Source organism: Saccostrea cucullata, unplaced genomic scaffold (assembly GCF_032062105.1).
Source record: "Saccostrea cucullata isolate Sc308-1 unplaced genomic scaffold, CSIRO_AGI_Scuc_v1 ctg3472, whole genome shotgun sequence".
Taxonomy (NCBI): Eukaryota; Metazoa; Mollusca; class Bivalvia; order Ostreida; family Ostreidae; genus Saccostrea; species Saccostrea cuccullata.
Window position 1 is genome coordinate 35,129 of NW_026933100.1, and position 19,713 is coordinate 54,841.

The following is a 19,713-nucleotide window of genomic DNA, read 5'->3' on the forward strand; positions in this document are numbered from 1 at the left end:
AGACTTCATATATCATTTTATCTGTTTTTATGAGTTGCTGACTTTTACAGCTTTCATATAACAAAACAATGATTATATGTGTTTTCGTACAACACCTATTAGATACTAGAAACCCCCCATGGGATGACAATATTGCCCTCCACTCGCCAGGCAATATAACATATTTTTGGGGCTAGCATAATCAATGTTGCCCTTCATCAGAGTCAATATTTGTATAATATCACATCGATCTCTAGTACATTAAGCATTTGAATCAGGACTTGTGAACATTCACCTTTCTTCACGTTCTCTTGGTTCATTGGTCTACTACCCATTAGTAGATCAAGAGATTCTTAAAGAATTAAAGCGTTTACACTACTATATAATCATAACGTCACAGTCCTAGCACTAAAGCCACTCGCCCAGTGGCCATAAAATGCGTAATTTAGGAAGAAACACCATTACTCATCATAACTATATACATAGGTCATCGACTTCATACCCAAAAGCAGAAGAGATTATTTTCAAAGAACTACCACATTTTCAGTACATAATCAATAGAGCCTTGCCCGAACATCAGAAACCCTGACTCAGGGGCCATGAAATTCACAATTTCAGAAGAGGCATCTTTTCTCATCATAGTTCATCGGCTTAATACCCAGGAATATAGGAGATCTTATAACCATTAAATCCTGCCTTAACAACAAAACGCCTGGTGAAGTGTATTATTACAAGCATGCAAACAGTTTGAATGATTGATGTCGAGGAGTACAGAAGATTTTCAAAGGAAACATATGGAGATAACGAACAGTATTCGACATCAAAGTCTATAAAACAATAAAAAATAGGAGCAGAGCAAACACGGACCTCCAAAATATTAGAGGTTGGCCAGGTGCCATGAACAGCCGTGTGCTCCTTGTCATGATCGGGAAATAACGGGAATATCCGTCGTCGGAATAACTCATAAAAATTTTATTCAATCTTTAAGACATCCTTTTTCGACTATAATTTCATCATTAAAAGACCGACGTTAGCTCTTACTAACTTCATACATTTTTTTTGCATTTTTTTTTCAAGCAAAATAAAAAATACTTTATCTGCAAATAAGACACAAAAAAAATTGGCTTTAAATTTGCGTTAGTAAATGCATAACCTAAATGTCTAATAAAATATGTAAAGAAAGGCTGGATAGACATTTCAATTGAAATAAATATTTATGAAAACGAAACAAATTATTTTTGAATATCTTTAAACCTATGAATAAAATCTTCATAAACTAGTTATAGGTAAGAAGAATATGTTAGTCATTCATATTTTATAAAAATAAATTAACTGATATTGCGAAATTTTAAGGAAAGTAATTATTTGAATATTTGGACCAATCCCGATAAAAATTAACATTAAATAAATAAAAAAAAATATAAATAGCTTTTTTATGGATTTACTGACAAGAATTTCATTTTATTAATATTCAGTTAGTTTTAAACAAGTTACATATAAACAAACTAGTCTTCTAATTTCCTTACAATTCTAGGTTAGGTAAGTTTCATTCCGGTCAGGATTGATAAAAATTAAAATAATTTCTTTAAACTTTATTTCATTTTTTTTAAATATGATTGAGTAACATTTCCTTTGTAGCTGTTAGGTGTCTTTAAAATATTTTAAATATCATCCATAAGTTTTGAAAGTATTCTCAAATGATGTTTTCTTGTATATTCATAAATAATTTTTTAGCAAATAAAAATAAGTGTTCATCTGCAAAATTTTCTTTACACACTAAAAATAATTCAGAGCCACTATCAGCCTTTACATGCTGAAGCCATGACAAGTTCTTTCTCATATCATTGGATCAGAAAAATGAAGAGACGTAGAATAGAAAATTAATCACTTAGAAATCGTATTTATTCTTAAGGTATAGGATTCTTCTCTGGTTTCTGAGTAGATGGAATATTCAATGTATATTTGCTTATATGTCCTAAGATTTAAAAGACCATATTTTTCTTTTCTCGACACAATTTTACAACTTTAAATAGAAATGGTCAATTGTGTTTGAAAATTAGCAGGACAACTTTTTTAGCGGAATGATGGCGTATGAAAATATCTTCTTTTCTGCCTCTCAAAATTATTATAGAACTATGAATTTAGTTATATTTTTTACACAATCAAAGACTAGAAGAGATTTTCAAATGTTTATTTTTCAAATAAATATGAATTTTCAAACAAACTACAATTATGTTAGCTTTTAAAGGTTAGACTCTAAGTACAGATTTTAGCCAAAAATCCATAGAAAGTGTTTTTACTCTCTTACTAAACGGTCAAAACTTTTTGTTTTTGTATCATTTTGTATCTCTATATGACTGCTTTACCATATGTGAAAATAAGAAAAAGTTAAATATAGGGCGCATATAAAAATCACTTCGGATTAGCCAAAATCCATTTTTGTTAAACTATTTGTGTTAATTTGGTAATATCATCTTATAGACCCTACATGGTAATATCTTTTTAATATGCAAAAAGAAAAACATTTCATCTTTTGAAATAGAAGACCCTATATCATAATTGGATGCTATTATTTTTATTCTTAAGGACAAGGGTAAAGGTTATGACCTTGACCTGACCTTGACTCTCATATAAAATGGTCAAACTAATCTAATTAATACAATTACTCAATAATATTGTCTTCTTTGTTCTGTAAAAATTTCATCAATTTTTAAATACAACAAGAAATACATTTTTGTGTGAGAAGAATCCTACCTTAAATCGTAAATCAAATAGTACGAAAGCCCATTGAGCTAATTCAGGTAGGTTAAAAAAAATAAATTTTTCGCGTTATAACGCGAAACTTTCGCGAATAAACGCGTAACTTTTGCGATATTACGCGAAACTTTCGCGATATAACGCAAAACTTTCGCGAATAAACGCGTAACTTTCGCGTAATAACGCGAAACTTTTGCTGTTTAACCAAGACATTTGCTTAAATCTTAACTTTCTTTTGATTTTGTGATCAAGTTTATTTATTACAATGATAAGCAAAAGGCTATTTTAACTTGGACTATCACAATCTACAATTTTAAGTTTTCTTCCTATTGAATCCATCTTTATAATTACCGTCATAGATGGTCTTTCTCAGCGCTGTTCAAACAATTCAAAGATTATGCGAGTTTTCCAAAAGTTAAACTTCAATCCCTATTATTATAATTAAGATTATGAATTTCGGGGAAAATCACCCCTTTCCGGCGTCTTTTTTACGCACTCTCTAGAGAATTTGAAATAATTTTATTTTTATAAAGAAAAAGGTCTCCGAATTGTGAAAATTGGATAGTAGATTTTCATTTGTCTCCGTTGGATTCACTGTAGAAATACGATATCGGAAAAATATTGACAATTAATTCAAAGTGTACAAACTCTGCCGGATAAGGACAGGTGATACAAACAAACTTTTGTCAAATAATTTTAAATAACTACTTGGGTTATGTTTTAATGAATAAAATGAAAAAGTTTCACCGCGTAGTTTTTTAAATTCTAGTAAATTTTTTTTTACAAAAATAGGATTTGAAGTGAAAAATATTTGTAACGATTAATAAGGATGGTTTCAGAGAGGCAGACTTTTGAATATCATCAAGGTTTACAATTTCTTTATACTCTAGAAATATATTATTTGCATCATTTTTAATGAAATTAGGCCACTGAGAGTTCTTTTCTGTTTTCATGTTCTTATCTGTCAGTCAAGATCAAGGTTCCTGAGTAACATTATTATATACATATGTAATTATGCATATTATTTCGCGAAATAACGCGAAAGTTACGCGTTATATCGCGAAGGTTTCGCGTTTTATTGCAAAAGTTACGCGTTTATTCGCGAAAGTTACGCGTTATATCGCGAAAGTTTCGCGTTATAACGCGAAAAATTTATTTTTTTAACCTACCAAAATGAGCTCAATGGGCTTTCGTAAAATAGAAATATTCATAATAATTCAAATTAAAAAATACTGAAGTATAAACATACTTTTAACATTGCCGGAAATACACTCAATTCGCACTCTGGCACTGGTACTGCAAGCTCCGGGGCTAATCAAGCCAGATGAACATTCCGTTAACATTTTTTCTCTTCCAGAACATCTAATATTGTTCACTATGGGTTCTCCAAAGGCACTTGAATTTTCCCCATTCAAAGTTAAGGTAGCATATCTGTAATTGAGTAGTTGTATAATCATTAGTAAATTATGACATTCTTTATCGGTACGTCGATTACAAATGTAAAATATAAAGGTGAAAGAGAAATGAGATAACATCTATTAGTCACCATATAGCGTTTGATGTCTGTTAATATTCAATTAAATGTTCATTGATATTCACAGGTTACATGTAATAGTCTTTATTCGCGTAGCAGTTTTCAGAAGGATAGCTGTAGCTGTAGGTCAAGGTCTAGAGACAACCTCTAGTTATCTTAATCAGGTCAAAGCCAGATGAGATTATGAAATTTTTAACCATTTTGCTCAAAACGGTAGAGAGTTTAAAAGTCTATAATCAATGGTTAAGGTTCGTTTTATTTTTTCCATAAAACATGTAAAACTTGCTTCAAGAAAGTCCTGGGGATTTATATGAGTTTTATTTTATACACACACATTAATTTTAAAGCATGCGTTGTATATGATAATCTTGAGAGAGAGAGAGAGAGAGAGAGAGAGAGAGAGAGAGAGAGAGAGAAACAATAATATAAAGATTGAAGATATGTATACCCGGAGTAACCAAGACTTCTGCAAATAACTTTTGCATAGTTATCATCCCGTCCGACCTTACAAAGTGTTCTCCAAGTCCCATTTATATTTATTTTAGGTATAATTACATTCTTCTCTTGTGTAGAATATTCGTTTATATATCTAATCGTGTCTGAAAAATAGTAAAATGTGTCAATTAATCTTCCTATTATATATTATTTTCATTTAATAAAAACAAGAACATTCAATCTTGCTATGAAATTAAATACATTTTTAATGATAAATCATCCTTCAAACTCACCATTTATTGTATGGTAGCAAACCACCGCGGCCATTGCACTACTGTAATAGCTGCTGGATGGGTTGATTGATATGGGACAGTTTAATAAAAAATCTTCATCCCCTTCACAGTTAATAGCACCCAACATTAACGCATCTTCCCTATCGTCTACAAACATCAGCGATGAAACTGGAAATCCTCTGTAAAAAAGTGTAACATTATGACACTTACACTGAACACAAAGCAATATTGCCTCAATGTCACCCTTTTTTACACCCAAAAGGATGACTGCACTAAACTCTGGGTTTTGGGTTCTTTTCGATCACTTCTTTTGTTTTGTTTTTTCTTAACCTAATTTCAATTTAATTTGTTTATTAATTAAAAAATCTTTTCAATCTGGAACTAAATTTTAATGTTAAAATGATTAACAAATGTGATACAATGAAATAATTCTTTTTCTTTTGGTCCTGTTTCCAAAAAAGGAGAATTTACACTATCCTCTGTTAAAAATACTCGAAATTTCGTTTGCTAACACTAGAGCCAACACACTAAAATGGGTCTAAAAATTAGACTAGCATAAATAAAAAAAATGTATAGAAATAAATTCAGGATAATTCTTTAGGAATTTCTCTCTCTATTCTATATTTACATGTAAACTTTTTACAAGGGTTAACAATTTGACCACGTCCATGTAAGTTCAGCATAATATATTTTTATATGTAATAAATCAATTTAATGTGTTCGCACAAACAATTCTAGTCTAGTCTAAGGCATGCTACCTTAAAAGTCACGGAATTGAGTATCTATAAAGATATCTGAGATAAGAAACAACACGGTGAATCATAATATCAAACATGCCTCAACCTTTGGTGACAACAGCGAGAGCGAATGTAAATGGGTTATGTTTCCTTTTTTTCCTTTATATCATAAGCACATGTTTGCCTTTTGATCTCCATTTGACACAAGATTGTTAATGTGAATATTCAACTACTTTGAAAGGAGAACGATTGACAAACATGCCCTTAAGGGACTCCGACCCTCAGCCGGGAAGGACAACTCTTTAATTTATAATTTAATTCAAAAAGTCTTTAAATGAAGCTTGAAAATTAAATATTTTCATGCAACAATTTTCATTATATGCCTCTCAATGTGCTTCAAGGTTCTTTGCAAAGCTCCATAAATTACTTCTAATTTCATTTCATGTTTCTATCTCCTTTAAAAGGAGTGCTCCATATGAAAATATAGAAAATGATCAAATTTTAAAACTAAAATGTATGAATTTTTTCTTTGTGTAATGATAGTAGACAGCTTAAGTTACCGTATCTAAAAAAATAAATTAAATCTGGTGGTTAATTTGTGATTAATTTGTTGACCCCCAGCCTCCTTAATAAACATTTGGTATCTAAAAAAGCTTTTTCGGGATAAAAATTCCTGCTTTTAATTAGACCTTTCTGAGAAGTTCAAAGAACCTTGAAGCACATTGAGAGGCATATAATGACAATTGTTGCATGAAAATATTTAATTTTCAAGCTTCATTTAAAGACTTTTTGAATTAAATTATAAATTAAAGAGTTGTCCTTCCTGGCTGAGCGTCGGAGTCCCTTAATATGTACTGAGGCGTCCAGGGTCATCATTATCCTGTGAATTTTTAAGAAATCTTGATGACTTCAACCTATAACAACAGATTCGTTCTTCGTAAATACATACTTTTATTTAATGTAAATATATGTAAAGTTGCAGATTAGATGTTGACCATTCTTGCAATTAAAAAAGCTTGATTCGAAGGTTTATTTCGTCTCAATTTAGCATATCTTTGAGTTCAGTAATTTAATCGTAAGTTAGGTCAAATCAATCTTATAACCTAGTTACTGTTGAAAAAACATATATTACATACACGATCTAATAGCTACCAACGGTGCTAAACTGATGGTAAATTGAGAAGAAAGGATAACATACACTGACATTTATGCATACAAATATCAATTACTTTGACTTACATAAAATATCTTGTTTTTTCTTTAAAGAATCCGGTTTAATAAAGTAATGAACTAATTATTCAAAAAAACATTTAAACCTATTTATTCTATTGAAGAATACCCTGAATATCCCAAAGTTTTACAAGTCACATCAGCGTTACTTTTGTCCCATCCTTCCTTTGAGACTCTTTGCCATCGGTGATTCTTCAATACCTCAACTACGCCCTCATTTGGAGAGCTTCCACTAACAATTCTGACAATGCCTGAATAACAAATGAAAACATAGATAATAGATTCTTCTGACACATCTGTTTCATATATTGATATTTTACTTGAAAAAGACACTAATGGTAATCTAACAACCAATCTCTATGATTAACGTGATGACTTTAACTTTTCTATCGTCAACTTCCCTTACTTATGCAGCAATATACCTTCATCACGTGCATACGGAGTATATATATCTCAGTTGATTCGATACACAGGAGCATGCTCTACGTATGAATATATTCTAAAACGAATTTAATTTTTGACAAGCAAGTTTATGAAACAAGAATCTCAGTAGTCTCATTTAAAATCATCATTTCGTAAGTTCTATGGTCGATACAATGACCTTGTCAGCAAATACAATTCATCATTGAGTCAATTGGTGACTTGTTAGTCCATTATTTATACACTGAATAAAAGACGAGTTTTCCTGTTATTTCCTAATTATGACAAGGAGCACACGTTGAGTGTGACCGGTCAGCAGGGGAAGCTCACTCCTCCATGGCAACTGATATCACTTCAGGTCCGTATTTACTCTTCTCCTGTTTTGTATTGTTTTATGGAATTTTTATGTTTAATATAGTTCGTTATCTCCACATGTTTCATTCATTACAATGAATTCTAGGATGATTAAAATCTCCTAAATTTACCATTTACTATGTGGTTATAACAAATAACTCCCGCCTCTCGGCCAGAACTACAAGTCGTGGATCCTCGGGCTGTACATTCAAACAAATAATCTTCATCTCCATTACAATTCACGCGGTCTAAGAACCAAATGGTTTTACTCTTCTTTTCTCTGGCTGGCAGTGAGGTTGGAAAACCTCTACAAATAATATATTGAAGGAGGTATATTAAATTCACAATTTTAACATTATACGAACGTTAAGCATTCATAAAAAGAAACATTATACGACACAATCCATCAAAGTCAGCGAAATAGAACTTATGTTATAGGCTGCCAGCAAATGTTATGTTTATTTACTTAATATTAAAAAAAACAGCCCACGGTTTTTCACAATATTTCTTTCAACAGAAAAAAACGGGAACTTTAGAAATGCCGAAGAAAATCGTAAACATTAACACATAGTTAAGTGAAAAAAAAAATTATTTGATTAAACACCCAAAGATTACCCTAAAAACCCTAGGTTCCGACATGTAACATCTGTGTCATTTTTGTCCCAGTAGGTGCTGCACACTTTTCGCCATCGGTCATAAACCAAAACCTCAACACGACCTTCATCTGGAAAGCTGCCATCAACAATTCTTACTCTGCCTGTAATATAAGTAATAGGGAATTAATAGATTCTAGTATAAAGTAACAAAATATGGGATAAATAAATTATTCATATCTAACCTTTTACAGTGTAGTAACACATAACTCCCGCTAAGTTACAACTGCTGGATCCTGATCTTGCACATTTTAACAAGGAATCCTCATTTCCATTACAACTCATGCTGTTTAAGGACCATGTTTTCTTCTGTCTGTTTAGATAAATCGATGGGGAGACCGGAAATCCTCTAAGAACATATTAAAATTGTTTTTATTTTTCCTGAATTTTGAAGAAATTGGTTCTTTCTTTATATCTACGACTCAGGAGAAAAAACATTCACCATGCATCGGACACCCTTGTACGTAAAGTAAGTTTTGTACGGTATCAATTTTTATGCACCGGAAGTGTTTTTTGACAAACGTTGGAAATCCAATATGTTTCAATAAAGAAAACTCTGAAGAGCTGATAAAGGTTGTCAAAAACTGGATCCAAATACTTCATAGGATCAGAGTTAAATATGAATAATCCTAAATTCTGAAATAATTTTCGAAATTTTACCACATGCAGCAATTAACTTTATCTGTATTTGCAGGCTAGTTCCGAAATACTTGCTGTAGAGAGGTTCTAGCGGTATTATCAGAATAGAACTTATTAGGTATTATATAATTTTATGTTATCGAAATATGAATGTGTGACACAATCTTATATTCTTAATTGAGAAAATATGATTAAAAAGAAGATATTTGTGAATTAGCCAGAATTCCCCACAGATCGGATAGGACTTTCCATGCATCAGACAAACGGTATAATAGTTTAAGTATCAGTCACATTATCCAGCGATGGGGTATACGATGAGAAACTGATGTGTTTTTGGATAAAAATGGCGTGATTGCCGGCCGGACAACTATAGTAATCGGACGGTGACTGAGGCTATCTGGCGAAGCGGTGGGGGTCATCGGTAGAAAATGAGTTGTAGATAAAATCAGCGATGACTCCACCGAAGCCCAACATCGCTATTCATCGGTAACCCATCATTAACATATCTTTCAAGTGTCCGTTGAATCTGAGGTCATCAGGGGGTTGAGTGGTGGGCAACAGACATCGGCTTATCATCGGTCGCTGTTTGACCTGCAACATTTTTTTATCCTTAATAATGCATAGCTGGATCTTTGTAAGTCTGACCGGTGTCGCATAATATTTAGTCCGCCTCGTTTAAAGGTCCGGCCGGACCTAATACGATATCATATTTGGTCCGCCTTTTATAAGAAAAGGTCCGGCCCGTATAAGAAAAGGTCCCCCTGCGTTTTAAGGTCCGGGTGGTGCAAAATGTTTTAATCTTGACTTTAACATATGAAATTAAGGCTACCGGGTAGTTTGTTTATACTATATGATGAGAGAAGGATTAACCCTGTTGTGTTTTATTTTTTGTACAACATACAAGTATCTCTAGATAAGAATCTACTCGTATAGTGTGCTTTAAGCAGTGCCGTTTAGGGCCATGATTTCTTTAAAAATCATGCCACAATTATTTTGCAAGTGTTTGTTTTTCCTTAGAATTTGCTATTTGTAAATTAGTACGATTAAAGGTGTGAAATCTGTCGGTGTGTATAGCTAATAAAACAATGGGTGTGTGACGTAGGTGTGTTCCCGTTTTGCACACATTTGGTAATTAGCATAGAACAACAGGTGTGAAGTGTGTTTTGATAGCAATTATAGTCTGATTTCTGGTTTGGATTTACATGTGAATATCTGATTTAGCTTAATGTATTCTTATGAGGTTTAATACAATTTTATAAGCATTTTATTAAAATTCCATATATATTCATGGGAAAATATTTGATTTTATTGAATAAATTATTAATATTTGTTTCATATTATTTATCATTAAGTCCAATTTCTTAAAAAAAGAATATGTACTTTTCAATCTTGATATAATTCTAAATGAATCAAAGATATAACATATAATAAAGAAAATAGTGAATAAAAATTAATTTGAAAAGATGTTATAATAAGATCATCAGATAATCAAATACATTAACTTTGTATTTATTCTCTTATTTTTTTCACAATAAGTTCATCTTTCACATACTTACTAAGCTAAGTACATGAATAGTATAGACTATAGCAATTAAGTAATTATTTCACCCGGTCAAATTCCCGTTTTTCACACATTTTTTAATTACCTGTAATCAAATGTGTGCAAAACGGGAACAAACCGTGACGTATTTGTTTACCTGACAGGTACCCACCGTACCCACAGCTAGAGTCCGCGGCAAATGGCGCTGTCATTGAATGGTCGGTGAACCTAATGGTCATGTGTACCTAATGGTACATATTAATAGATCTTATTTTTTAATTAAAAATATTATGCCAAGAAACCAAATATTCAGGCGTACACTTCAAAACTGCGACATTTTTGATAATTATAACCATACATGCATGTATAATCTTTATTTGAATATTTAAAGCTAAATATGGCGTATCTGAGCTAAAAATTAAAAGTACAAGATTAAGCATAGATTTACATGAGATTTGGTTTTTAGGTTCAAATTAAAAATTTCACCGATATTGAACTTAAATATCCCCACGTTTCTATTAGTTAAATTCCAACTAATTGAATTAAAACTGTGTCTGATATTTAAATTCCGAGTCGATAAGAATCGGCCATTGTTTTAAATCTCGGATATCTATGAAACGCGATTGATTTAAATTGTTTGATTTTCATAAAATGTTTCAGTCTGCATTCCATATAGGATTTTTTTTTTTTTTTTTTGTGTTGAAATTTTAAACTTTTTATTTCCGACATTTTAAGCTTTCATTTTCGACATTCTGAAGTGTTAATCTCCGACATTTTTTCAGGAATTTTGTGCTTTCCTGTAATGAAAAATTTTTAAGAATAAATTTATTATAGACTGTTTAGTAAATCAATGTTCAGCGCAGTCTTTGACATTTAATTTAGTGAACATTAAATGCGATGAAAAAATTGCATGCTCATTAAACTCTGTTAACTAGACTTAATGCTTCATGTACAGAAACATGTACACAGAACTTTTATATTAAAATGTTGTGTATAATAAATTCTTTCAAAATTCCATTTCTACATACATGTACCTGGTAATCATTAAATTGCTGTAGAAGTACCTTGAAAAAATTCCAGAAATGAAAAGAAATAAATGTCAGAAAAGAAAAGAGAAATTGTCGGAAATGAAATAAAGAAATGGCGGAAATGCCATGCCGATTTCCGGAAATGAAATGCAGCGGTCCTATCTTTACAGTGGTATATAAAGTACCAAAACAAATAAAAAGATATTTTTTTTTTATATTTTTAGTCTGAACTTGTAAAAAAAAAACGCCTTTTATGACTTTAAAGTTTTTAAACGCAGTATTATATAAGGTCCGCCCTATGCATTTCATATATCTCCATAGCTGCAGATCTGTAGCTCTCCGAAAAAATATATTGATACACCGGAGAGCTACAGTGCCACCCATTGAAAAAACTATATTTATTGCGCACAAAAAAGTGCGCTCGGTTCTTGATTAAATCTTCCAAATTCTTACCTCAATTTCAAAAAAGGAAAGATTTTAAAAAATGCCTTTATCCTCTATCAAGTACTCTCGTAGTTGACATTTGAACGAAGCATATTGGACCGAATTATCTTTGAAACTAAAATGGCAGTATAAATAGCGAAATGGAGGACTATTAACAGCAATTATGAGGAATGTTTGGTTTTGGAAACGGCGAAAGAATATGTTAGGAACACACGATTAGTAATGTTTTTAAAAAATGGAGAAAAAAATCGAGAACCGAGCGCACTTTTTTGTGCGCAATAAATATACAGTTTTTTCAATGGGTGGCACTGTAGCTCTCCGATCTATCAATATTTTCATTTTCGGAGAGCTACAGATCTCCGGTCTATCAATATTTTTTTTTCGGAGAGCTACAGATCTGCAGCTAATATCTTCATGTCATAAAGTGAAATTTTTGGACTGGGTTTATTTTCGTAGCTTGAAAACTAAAAAAAAAAAAAAATAGACAGGGCGGACCTTAAAACGCAGTTATAAGAAAAGGTCCGCCTTCTGTATTTCAGATATATTCATGTCATAAAGAGAAACTTTTTGGACAGAGTTTATTTTTGTAGCTTGAAAACTAGAAAAATGGACAGTGCGGACCTTAAAACGCAGTGGAAATGGTCCGCCCTCTGTATTTCAGATATTTTTATGTTATGAAGGGAAATTTTTGGACAGGTTTTATTCTCGTAACTTCCAAAACTTGAAAAATAGACAGGGCGGACCTTAAAACGCAGTTATAAGAAAAGGTCCGCCCTCTGTATTTCAGATATTTTTATGTTATGAAGGGAAATTTTTGGACAGGGTTTATTTTCGTAGCTTAAAAACTAAAAAATAGACAGAGCGGACCTTAAAACGCAGTTATAAGAAAAGGTCCGCCCTCTGTATTAGAGATATTTTTATGTTATGAAGGGAAATTTTTGGACAGGGTTTATTTTCGTAGCTTAAAAAAACTGGAAAAATAGACAGGGCGGACCTTAAAACGCAGTTATCAGAAAAGGTCCGCCGTCTGTATTTCAGATATATTCATGTCATAAAGGGAAATTTTCGGACTGGGTTTATTTTCGTAGCTTAAAAAACTACGGAAAGAGACAGGGCGGACCTTAAAACGTAGTTACCAGAAAAGGTCCGCCCTCTGTATTTCAGATATATTCATGTCATAAAGAGAAATTTTTGGACAGGGTTTATTTTCGTAGCTTGAAAACTAGGGAAAGCGACAGGGCGGACCTTAAAACGCAGTTATCAGAAAAGGTCCGCCCTCTGTATTTCAGATATTTTTATGTTATGAAGGGAAATTTTCGGACTGGGTTTATTTTCGTAGCTTAAAAAACTAGGGAAAGAGACAGGGCGGACCTTAAAACGTAGTTACCAGAAAAGGTCCGCCCTCTGTATTTCAGATATTTTTATGTTATGAAGGGAAATTTTCGGACTGGGTTTATTTTCGTAGCTTAAAAAACTAGGGAAAGCGACAGGGCGGACCTTAAAACGCAGTTATCAGAAAAGGTCCGCCCTCTGTATTTCAGATATTTTTATGTTATGAAGGGAAATTTTCGGACTGGGTTTATTTCCGTAGCTTAAAAAACTAGGGAAAGCGACAGGGCGGACCTTAAAACGCAGTTATCAGAAAAGGTCCGCCCTCTGTATTTCAGATATATTCATGTCATAAAGAGAAATTTTTGGACAGGGTTTATTTTCGTAGCTTGAAAACTAGAAAAATAGACAGGGCGGACCTTAAAACGCAGTTATCAGAAAAGGTCCGCCTTCTGTATTTTAAATATTTTTATATTAGAAAGAGAAATTTTTTGGACAGGGTTTATTTTCGTAACTTGAAAACTAGAGATTAGAACTTTTTTAGTGTGCAGTGTTTAGAACTTCCTTAATTAATATTTTAAGTACCATCCTAATAGTGTGCAAATTTCCTACTTTCACACAAGCTTTATAAATGTATTATACGTCTTTTGCCATTCACACAAGTTTGTACAAAGTTAGGCCATAGTAAACAAATTTATGGTTTTGTTCTTTATATTTCGTGAATTTCAGCGTTAAAAATTGTTGAATCGTATGGTTTAGATATCAATTAATGATTGATCAATTAATGATTTGATATGAAAAATTTGCTATCTTTGTTTATTTTTTCACATTTTACCAATGCCCATAAGTGCATTCATTCTTTTCTGAAATTGTGTGTCTTTAAACTCAAGCTCTTTATATGTACAATATCGGTATACTTTAAAACTTTAAACTTTTTTGACAGGTATCTGCATGATTTTACTACACTCCATTACCCCCCCCCCCCCTAAAAAAAAAACATTTAGGAGGGGGGTATAAAATGTTCGGATTTTTATTGAAACCGAAACCGAGAGACATAAGTATAAATAATATATCATAAATGTAGTGCACAGAGATTTTATGTGAGCAACATGTATATTAAATATGAAAAATAAAGGCATTTATAAATCCATCAATTTATCGACTTAATTTGGTTTGATTTCGCCAATTAATGCACATTTACCTTGTCCTGGAGTAATATTTAGTAGGCCGCATTTCATTTCCGGAATTTCCTGAACTTTTCATTTCCGACATTTTTAAGTTTTTACATTTTAAAAGTTTTCATCTCCGACATTTGTCAAATTCATGTCAGTACTTTTTCGTAAATGAAAAAAGAATTCATGCATCCGTTATAAAAATCCTTAAGGTAAAATATCTTAGATAATTTATTCAAAAAAAAGACTTTGCTCTTAGCTGTCAAAGAAACTTAATTGATTTTACCCTGGAACAGATGTAGGTACATGTATTGTGAATGTGAAGTTTCACTTAACTGTTTCCTTTACTTATTAACGGTCTTAATATTGTTTACTTCTACTACTACTACTACTACTAGAAGTAAACAATATTAAATGTTAAATTTAAATTGCCGTAAAGGTATCCTAAAAAATCCGAAAATGTGAAAAAAAAAGAAATAAATAATGTCGAAAATGAAAATAAAATTGTCGGATTCCGAAATAATAACAAAAATTGTCGGCAGTGTTAAATTCAGGAAATGAAATGTAGAGATCTAGTAGATATAATAATTAGCCTTTGAATAGGTTAGAAACAGTGTTAACTTATAAAAAACACAGGGGATATGGTACTTTAGGTTTTCTCAAACGAAACAATTATAGGCTAACCCCCAACTGCCCAATCCGTAGGCATGTTGTTTTTACAATAAGGGGTGTAGGGTAGTACACTGTGACATAAGCCCCTGTCACAGCTAGTGACCCTCCAGTTATTTACAACAATATTAAACGTAAAGAATGACAGATTTCTTTTATCAATACTATAAAGAAATACATTTTGAAAGATGTGAACTTCAGTTTTTGTGAGTGGATTAGTCAAACGTTTATCATGTTTATAGGAAAGAGAGTGTAACTAAATGATTCGTGTTGGACTTACGAACATTTATCTGTTCATTCAATACTGATTAATCTGCTAGTAAACAAGGCGATGAAGGTAAATGTATATGTACATTTGTATTCTTAATATTTTTTTCTGATAATGTTGACATTAGTGTATTAATTAGTGTATTAATTTAAACGACAAAAGAAGCATGTCCTATCTTCCCGACAGGAAACCCGATCAATAAATCTAAACATTCCTTTATTAATTTCGATTTCTTACTTATTGTTTACTACATTTTCTTGGAGAAAACACTAGCTATTAATACGACTTTATATCCTTAATTAATTTTAAAAGAATAGTTTTTCAATCAATATCGAATGAACCACATGCATACAATTTGTATAGCCGAGGACGGACCTTTTCTTATAGAGCCAGGCGGACCAAATATGTTATCGTATTTGGTCCGGCCGGACCTTTAAACGAGGCGGACCAAATATTATGCGACACCGGCAACTACGCCATTTTCATCAAAAACGTATTGATTGCCCATCGTATACCCCATAGCTGGATAAGGTGACTGATACTTTGAGGACTACTAGGCCGATGTGGACCGATGTTGGGGCATCGCTGACACCACGGATACCATCAATTACCACCGGCCTGGAAATGTGACGAAAACATAATACGAGAAACGCCTTACTTTAATGACCTATAAAATACATAAAATGTTTAAAATTGATTAAGATGAAATATTTTTATGGTTCAGTAAATAAATCACTTTCTATTTTAATTTGATTGACTACTAGTATATCAATCTACGAATGTCTAGTAATTTTAGTTGCATCTCTTCCCGTTAGATAAGTCTTCCAATGTCGCTATAAAATTCATTTTAAGGTGGAATGCCACACCAGCTTTTTATTTTATAGATCTTTGAGCCATTCTTTTAAAACAAGGGTTTTAGCATTGAAAGGTCGGTATTAGCTCTTAATTATTTTATATGAATTTTTTTGTATTTTTTCAAAGAAAATGAAAAACATTAACTAAATTCAACCAAGATGTTTTCGAGTGAAAAGTTTGTTGTAAATAAATGTATCATATTAATATCTAATAAAATATGTAAAGAAAGGGTTGTTAGACTTTTTAATTTTTTTTCAGAAAAAAATATTTATGAAAATAAAACACATTATATGTGAATATATTTTAAACATATGGTTAAAATCACCATAAAACTAGTCACAATTGAGCAAAATATGTTTGTCAATCATATTTTTAAAAGAAATTGAAACGAAATTAATTTTTTAATATTTCGACCTAACCCGATTAAAATTAAACTGACGCCGATCAAAATTAATACAAAATTAATAAAATGCTAATTTAATGTATTTACAATGAAGAAATCTATTTCATTATCAGGTTCATTAATGTTTTAACCCTTGTTACACTTAATCAGACTAGTGTTCTGGGGGAAATGAATTTATTTCCAATAAATATACAATTATGGTTGGGATCGGTTTAATTTTGATCGGGATCGGCCAAAATTTAAAAAAAAATTAATTTCTCTTAAATTTGGCCATTTCGTTACAATTTCTTTTATAAATATAATTAATGAACATGTTCTCCCAAGTTGTGACTGGTTTTAAGAAAATTTTAACCACAAATTAAAAAAATATTCACAAATTATGTGTTTTATTTTCATAAATATATTTTTATTTTTAAAAAAAATAATATCTATAAGCCTTTTCTATACATATTTTATTAGATATTAATGTGATGCATTAATATACAGCGAAAATTTTACAATAAAGCGTCTTATGTTGATGGAATTTTTTTTTTTTCATTTTCTTTGAAAAAATACAAAAAATTTCATGTAAAATAATTGAGAGCTAATGTCGGCCTTTCAATGCTAAAACAATTGTTGAAAAAGGTTGACTCACAGATCTATAAAATAAAAATTTGGTGTGGCATTCCTCCTTAATTGTATTATGTACAAGAAGTGGTCTAAGAGTGTTGCGTGAGAAATTCTACATACAGTTCCTTACCAGCAAAGTAATATTGATACTCTTTAAAAGCTGTAATTTCGCCAATATCCGTTGAAGCGGAACAGTATACAAACTGTAACTCATCTTATTACGAATAAAAGATAACTGTAGCAAATCAAACAATCCCTAATTCCATTTTAGAAAATCGCATGTTTTCTTTTTGCATAAAAGATCCTACAATATGGGACCTACGAGATGATATTACAAAACTCACAAAAATAATTTAACTTAAATAGATATTTGCTATCCAAATTTTATCTACTTTCCTTTTAGGATATATAAGATATTTTCAAATGATTCCTATATTTAATTTTTATCTTATTTTTACACATAGTATAGTTGTCACATAAAGATAAACATGATACAAAAACAAAAAGTTTTGATCGTAAACTTTACTAAGAAAGAAAAAAATACTTTTTACGGATCTTTGGCTCAAACCTGTACTTAGATCGGAAGCTTTTTAAAGCTAACATAGTGCTAGTTTGTTTGAAAAAATCATATTTATTTGATATTTTTTGAAATGTTAGTTCCTTATTGTAAATTCAAATTACAATTGTAAATTTCTTCAAGTCTTTGATTGTGTAAAAATTATAGGTAAATCCATTGTTCTTTAATAAATTAAGAGGCAGAAAAGAAGATATTTTATGTGTCACCAGTCCACTAGAAATATAGTCCCTGTTTGTTTTTAAACACAGTTAACCATTTCTATTTAAAGTTCTTCAATTGTGAAAACTAAAGAATAAAGACCGGGCGTATTTCATAGCGGTCCGGATTTCTTTCTATAATAGTGTTTATAGAAATGTCCAATTCAGCATGTAACTATGTAAATATATAGTGCTTAGTAGTTTAGTAATAGTGCTAGTTGTTTAAAAAACTACATTACCTATAGCAAAAATTTATCTGTAATTACCCTGAATATCCCACATTTCTACATGCCATACTTGCAGCAGCTTTGTCCCACCCATTACTGCATACACCTCGCCATTGGTCATTGACCAGAACCTCTACTAGTCCCTCATCTGGAGAACTACCACTCATTAGTCTTACTTTACCTGAAATACAAATGGTAACACTATTAATAGATTCACAAAGAAGAATTCAGTTTTCAATAGCGAATAAATCTGAATACTCACTATTTAATGTTTGGAAACATATTACTCCAGCCTCATAGTTACAACTGGTGGTTATAGATCTTGCACACTTTAGCAAGGAATCTTCATTTCCGTTACAACCCATGTTATACAAGAACCAATTTTCTTTTGTCCGATTTATACTTGTGGGCAATGAAACTGGAAAACCTCTACAAAAAGATATTTTGTCATTACTTCTTTTTATGGAAGAAATTTTTCTTTAAAATTCATATTGAAGTCTTCAAATCACATATATTTACATGTAAAAAGGATTTATATGAAATTTTCCAATAAAAACTTGTTTGTAGAATCTTAGTCTTAGAAAAAATATTCATTAGAGTTACTTTAAGGATAATAATTAGCATGTACAATGTTTTGTATATACATAATTGATAAATTATTGAGTGGATTTTACGCAATTCCAAATGTGCTTGATATTAATATTTATATAGGCGTAAAGACATTTAGCTATGGTTTTCATTAAGAAAATATTGATTACGAAAATATAGAAACTCATGCGAAATAAAATAATATCATAAACTTTAAGGTTGAAATTTATATTCCTCAGTCACAAATTACAACAAATATCCTAGATAAATACATGTATGATAACATTTAAGATTTTAGAATCTATATTTCAGAATCAAATTTACCCCAAATATCCTAGACTCCTACAAGCTACACGAGCATCATTATTGTCCCAGTAGGAAGAACACACCGGTCTCCATCGGCTATTTACCAGAACCTCCACTCGTCCCTCATCTGACGAGCTACCATTGACAAGTCTAACTGTACCTTATGTACAAATTAAAAGAATGTGAATAGATTCACTGAGAGGAATTCAGAATTCTGTAGTGAACAAATCTCCACACTCACTATTTAATGTTTGGTAACACAGGACTCCAGCCTCAGAGCTACAGCTGGTGGATACAGATCTTGCACATTTTAACAAGGAATCCTCATATCCATTACAACTCATTTCATATAAGAACCAGTTGTCTTTCCTCCGAGATACAGTTGTTGGCAATGAAACTGAAAAACCTCTACAAAAAATGTTTCCATACTTTTTTTATGGGAAAATTTTCAAATTGATTTCGAAGTGTCA

At 31.4% G+C, this 19,713-nt stretch overlaps 1 protein-coding gene across 2 annotated transcripts in view; it reads right to left on the bottom strand.

The window, feature by feature from the left end:
- LOC134237257 (scavenger receptor cysteine-rich domain superfamily protein-like) overlaps positions 1-19,654 on the bottom strand; it is a 43,969-nt gene extending 24,315 nt beyond the window's left edge. The window contains exons 1-11 of one of the 2 annotated variants that reach the window (XM_062719359.1): positions 19,485-19,654; positions 19,262-19,403; positions 18,612-18,778; positions 18,389-18,530; positions 8,578-8,741; positions 8,355-8,496; positions 7,871-8,046; positions 7,075-7,216; positions 4,999-5,177; positions 4,719-4,869; positions 3,986-4,167 (exon numbers count right to left, since the gene is read on the bottom strand). In XM_062719359.1, the coding sequence (XP_062575343.1) occupies positions 3,986-4,167; positions 4,719-4,869; positions 4,999-5,177; positions 7,075-7,216; positions 7,871-8,046; positions 8,355-8,496; positions 8,578-8,741; positions 18,389-18,530; positions 18,612-18,778; positions 19,262-19,403; positions 19,485-19,587 (1,690 nt within the window). In that variant the 5' untranslated portion in view covers positions 19,588-19,654. The remainder of the gene's footprint in view (positions 1-3,985; positions 4,168-4,718; positions 4,870-4,998; positions 5,178-7,074; positions 7,217-7,870; positions 8,047-8,354; positions 8,497-8,577; positions 8,742-18,388; positions 18,531-18,611; positions 18,779-19,261; positions 19,404-19,484) is intronic. The other variant, XM_062719360.1, reaches the window with a different exon arrangement.
- Between the last annotated feature and the right edge of the window lie 59 nt (positions 19,655-19,713).